Raw genomic sequence first — 6,200 nt, 5'->3', positions numbered from 1 at the left:
TCTAATGGGAAATGTTGAAATTTAATTAAAACAATGTAAGTTTAACAGCAATCATATATCTCAAAGTTTCTTCATAGACAACCTTTGAGCTTTGTTTTCCATTTACCAACAAATAAAGATTTTGAAGTGATCCCACCCTTCAACACCCTACATCTCATTAACCATGAGAAAAGCATGGTTGTTTGAGAAACAATCCAGCAAACTATCATACTTTGACCTTGAAACCCTTTAGATTATTCAACATTGTCTAAAGCATCAACCTGCCATTATTGTTTGAGATTGATCCAATAGGCTGGGAGTAATTAACCAACAGGCTTTACAAAATAGAAATAGGGTTAAGTTCAATTCTGACCCTCTTAGGACATTCCCCATAGTTCATAGTGTTTATATAAAAAGTTTGATTGAGATTGGCCAATAGGCTCAGAGGAGTTAGTGTGCAAACAAACACACATTTTGTCTTTATACATATATGTATATGTGTGTAAGAAAAGAAAATCAAAATCAAACAGAAAATTGTGAAAGAAAATGGTTGAAGTAAAGTGAATCAATCATGGGTTAGAAAAACTTTCAGGTTAGCACTAGGAATTACAAATGACAATTAGAGCTGACAGAGAAAAACAAAAGAGCATTCCTGTGCATACTACTACTAAACTCTGTGTTGATAATGGAAAAACAAAAGAGAGAAAGATAATAGTTTTCTGGGGAAAACTTTTCAATGGTAAATGGTATCAAGAACAAAGAGTATTAACAATATCTTAACAAGACAAAAACAACCAACTTCAAACAGGTTGATTAAGATATTAAATGAGACATATAGATAAAATTTACCTACAAAAAAAAAAGTTTTTTACAACTTCAAAAACATAAGGTTTATAAAAAAATAGCAAAATGTAATATATAACACAAATTAAAACATAGTCCAAAAGGAAAACTGACAATTAAACCACAACCAGCCAAATGTTGGTAAAAAAGAAAAAAAAGAAAAAAGAAACAGTATAGATATTGACATTGATAACGAAATACACAAACTATCAAAAATGCATTTTAAACCAAAAATGTCTATCTAATGATCTTACAAAAATTTCTGTTTAACCCTTTCACTGCAGTTGGGACATATATTTCCTAGTGCATATATTTCTCAGATGCAGTGAATTGGTTAATGATAATCATATTCAAAGAAATATTTTTGGAACCATACCTTAGCTAGCTCAATTAATGCTTGAATAGATACTTGGTCTTCAATTAAAGCTTCTTTCACTTCTGCATCTAATGTGAGATATGCCAGGCCCTCTGCTGCCCACTTTCTCAAATCTTTGTCTTTGGCAGGGTTAACAAGCAATCTGTAGAATAAGTAACTTTAATACTGAAAATATTTTACTTTTTCCTTCATATAGTGACAATGTATATGTGTAATTCTATATATTTAAACAGTGAATATTAAAATTATAGAAACCTGAATCACAATGATTAAGGAACTTAAAACATTATTCACTCTAATGAAAAGTACACCTTGAACTAACGTTTAGAGTGAGTTAAAGATAAAGTTTTATTTGAAATATTATAATGGAAATATAGGGAATTGGTTGACTACGAATTTAAATGTAAACTTTCTTAATTGATAAAGAAATTAAGAATGTAAACACTGAACAATCTGGATAAATAAATCTGAGTCTAAAACTTACTCAGTATGGAACAATTCTGAATTTTGAACATATAATGTAAACAGGTATTGACATTTTTCCATACAATGAGGTCAAAGTGTACATCACAACTTTCTCTAGTGTTTCATTCAAAATTTAATCAAGCAGCTTTATTATTCACTTATGTCAATAAACTTGGGATGAAAATAGTTTATACTTAAATTATTTATATTATCTAAGTTTGTACTGTTTAATTTCAAAAAGAAATATTTAAAAATCTCATTCTTCATTTTTCTGTGTCATGTGACACAACTGAGCTTAAATTGTTCCACTTCAGAATTTTCTAACTTTAAAAAATGAGCTACTGTAGTTTCCAAACAACTAGAAACACAAACTATAGTATTTAAAAGCAAAAATATAAAATTTGAGGCTTCTACCATCTTTATTTCCTGAGATATCAGTAACTTTGTTAAAAGCACCAAAGAAGTCCCCTCTCTTGACTTTTGACATTGTTTGCTAATCAACTTTACGTGGCTGATGGACATGTTTATAATCAACAAAAAGAGCAGATCTCCTCTACATAAACCTTAGAATTATGCATCAGATTTCCCACATAACACATTAGTCAAGAAGAATTTCTTGGTTTGTGTTGACCAGATCCGGTGTCCTGAATAGAAGAATTTCTTGGTTTGTGTTGACCAGATCTGGTGTTGACCAGCTAGACATGCTGCCCCAACTGGGAAATCAACTAAACAAATATTTTATATATATCAAACTTTTATTGAAGAAGAAAACGTATTTAGACGAGCTGTACTGTAACTAATAAATATGTCAATAACTTTTGGCAAGTTCAATTTATCCACATCATTCTTCAGGATATTGAGACAAGCAAGATGATACATGTGAGACTGTGACATGGTGAGGCACAAGCAATACATCAGCTTCCTTAGGGCAAAAACAATCTTTCAGCAATACATGTAGTCAGTGGAGCCACTATATAGATTTTGAGCAGGGTGAAAAGTGATGGAAAATGTCCTTAAGCACAAGATTTTTGTGCGCATTGCTTCACAGAAATAATGTATGGAAATCTTTCATGAATCTGGAAAATTCTTAGTGATGACACTGTGAACTTGGTTCAATTTCAAGTTTCACACAGTCCTTTGATTTTAACAGCAACAGGTCATCTTGATAAATGTTATACATTTCATCAATATCAGTTTCAGATTGCTTACATAGATTTCTTGATCACTGCTAGTTTATGTAAATCATCTGTAGGATATCTCACAGAAGCTGATTAAATAGCAGTTGCAAACACTGATTGGTATATACTTTCAAATTCATATTATATAGAATGTCAGACATTTGCACCTCTGTGCAATGCAGGCTCTTCAATGCCTATAGAATTAGAAGTAGATAAAACAGACTTGTAAAACTGTTGCAATGCCAGCATCATTAGCATCCTACAGAAGAGAAGCCATGCCTTCAATTTTTGAGCATACAAACTGCACTGAAACATGAGGTGACTGTATTAGCATGTGCACTGGCTGAGTTATTGTAAACAGCTTTAGACCAAAAAACACTTTGAACTTCTGCATGCTATTAATATACCCACAAGATTGCACATTTGATGGCAACTCAGTATCATTACAGATTTCCTCCAACAAACTGTCATATTGAGCTACAAATTCCATTACAGCATTGCCTCACAAAACCCTGTGTGTTGGACACAGTAGTCAAAAAGTGGCAGAAGGAGCATCATCCATTGTAAAGGCTTCGTATGATAACTTTCTCTAAGGGGGAGTATTAAATAATTGCAACCACCTTTCATAGAACTTCCTGTGATTCCACCAAGTACAAATGAGTATTTACAGTATCTTGGACTATCAAGTTCAGTTTATGACTGGAACAGTAGCTGAAAGTGCATTTTGGATGTTCATTTAAAATTCCTGTTACTACTCCACTTTTTTGACCTTTCATTGTACTGGCTCCATGATAACTCTGCACGCGAGCTTAATTAATATCTAATCTATATGATAATAGTCCTTGTTTGATTGTCTTTGTAATATTTTCAGCTGTCGCATTACTGAGAACAGAGAATGCTATCTATTTCTCAAGTACATTTAAATCATCATTGACATATCACACACACAAGCTTAATTGCTCCTGATATTCCAAACTTCATCACAAATGATGCCAAAAAAACAGTTGTTAACAGCTTCCACAACGTTATAGAGCACATTATGAGCTATGAGTTCCATAATTTTATTCTGTGAGACCCAACTGCAGTATTCATTACGGACATGTGAAGAAAAATATGTATTAAACTGGGGGTTGTGCTTTGAAACCAGCTTCAACAATTCCATAAAGTTACCTTCATGAGCCTCAGTGCCCCTGTATGCCAAACCTTGCTTTCCCAAATATATAATAGCATCAAAAATCATCTCAAGTGCTTTCCTACATGCCTTCCAACTTTCAATGTGTTTGCTGCTAACATACTTTGCCATTGCATTTTGTGTTTCGATATTGATTTTTGTAGTCATGCATTCTCTCCCACTCTGACTTTGTAGACCATCCTTGCCCTTTCTAAAACCATTCCATCCTATCACACATAGAGGAAACTGAGGAATGCTGTGATGGAAGTAAGCAATTACCTTGGACGGCCCACGTACGTACAAAGCAAATTATATCATTCATATCACACCTGGATTCAAACCCATGGGTTTTCCAACTTTCCTGCATGTTATTAGTCTATGTTCTTTGTTGCATTATTTTATCAAATAAAAATTATTTAGTGCACTACTACCAAATTGTGTGAAGATACACTTAATATATTAAAAGTTTGTAGTATCTAAACTATAATAAGTACAAAGAGGTCATATGGTCAGATAAATCGACTGAGCCTGCGTTGAGAAAGATAACGTGGTTAATAATTATATTCATATGTATTGAATCAGGTACAAATGAGGATATGTAGTTGTACTGTATATGTACAATTACATTTATACATAAAACAATTTTGTGCATGCATGTCAGTAACTCAGCAATTAAATATTGAAAATGACATTATATTCCATTGCATGATTCATATGTGTATAATTGCTGAACACATAGTAAAGTGTTAATGAGTCATGTTAATCATCCTGCCATGTATTCCATTTATAGGCACTGCATTACATTTGCAACTAATTATATATATATATATATATAGCACTGGTAACTGAATGTCACAGCTCAAATAAATAACCCATTAAACTGTCAAACCTATATTAATCAAATATTATGAATTGAATGCAAACAGACTGTATTATTCTGACTGCTTTTGTTTTGTTACTCTATATGATTATGTGGTATAAAAATATACACACAGATGATCGAAAACATTTGTTAATAATAATGATTTACCCTTCATTTTCTTTCAAAATGGTAAAAATTCTATAAAATGTACTTAGAGTGTAGGAAACAAATATTACACTTAAGTCTTCTATAATTATCTGAATTAGTGAAATATACATTGTGTTCTGTATGAAGGAATTTTATTCAAATCCAAATAATCAAATAATAAACCTAGAAAAATGTTTAAAAGCAATATCAATAGTTGTTTATTGTCTTGGCCAATAAACAATGTAAATTTGCACACTAAGGGTTAGTGATCAGACTAATCTTGAGCCAATCAAGAGAAGTTTTTATACAAATACCCAAGTTCCCCAGGAAAAAAATATTTACAATTTTCTCATAAACTGGACTACCCAGGCACAAATAACTAGTATTTCCAGTGTGGAATACAACACACAGTTTAAAATTACCTACATTGGTGCATTCACTCCCCACTTATGAAAGAATTTTTAGGGTTAACCTCCACTGCCTCGCAGGTTTAGAAAAATTTGGAATAATGACCAGATCAAACATTTACATGTACATATTTATGTCCACCACAAATAAACAAATGTGTATTTAATACATACTAAAATGAACTTAATTTAGTTGATTAACAACACACATGTCAAAACTATAAGTTACATCATTATGAGAAATAAATGGTTCTTTTCAGGCATATCAATTTTTAAAATATTTATACAACATTAAAAACAAAAAATTGAAAAATAGTAAATATACAAAACTTTTTTTTATAGCATATTCCAGAAAAAGTGAAGTCTTACTTTCGGCACGACTTTGCTAATTTTTGTGTTGAACCATCAGAAAAAGGCCTGATAGCTGCATCAGTTCCTCCAAGAGACCCAAGCTTGCAAAGTCCCTAAAACAGACTTCTATTTAATAGTATATTCCATATCCAGTTCTGTTATTGAATTATAATCATGCTAAGTTGACAAGTTGTTCCATCACATATGAATAAGTATCAGGTTGAATTGCAAGAATGTGGAGTATTCGAGTGTTTATGTATCTATACGTTTGTAAGTTCTGGACATCGTAGCTTTAAGATTTCATGCAAATATGATTAATTTCAATTTTGGGTTTAATTTTATATTAATTCATCCTGAGGACATGCCTGAGGAGACAGAAGTTGTGGTAGGTTTCTATTCTTCTTGCATTTTTACAGTTAGT

The 6,200-nt window shown here is 31.9% G+C and overlaps 1 protein-coding gene across 1 annotated transcript in view; it reads right to left on the bottom strand.

The window, feature by feature from the left end:
- LOC106465224 (protein unc-45 homolog B-like) overlaps positions 1-6,200 on the bottom strand; it is a 152,579-nt gene that overhangs the window by 62,903 nt on the left and 83,476 nt on the right. Inside the window, exons 11-12 of the mRNA XM_022393080.1 lie at positions 5,798-5,892; positions 1,199-1,340 (exon numbers count right to left, since the gene is read on the bottom strand). Of these exons, the coding sequence (XP_022248788.1) occupies positions 1,199-1,340; positions 5,798-5,892 (237 nt within the window). The remainder of the gene's footprint in view (positions 1-1,198; positions 1,341-5,797; positions 5,893-6,200) is intronic.

The sequence above is a fragment of the Limulus polyphemus genome, unplaced genomic scaffold (genome assembly GCF_000517525.1).
Source record: "Limulus polyphemus unplaced genomic scaffold, Limulus_polyphemus-2.1.2 Scaffold1875, whole genome shotgun sequence".
NCBI classification, from domain to species: domain Eukaryota; kingdom Metazoa; phylum Arthropoda; class Merostomata; order Xiphosura; family Limulidae; genus Limulus; species Limulus polyphemus.
This window is presented reverse-complemented; position numbering and strand designations above follow the sequence as displayed.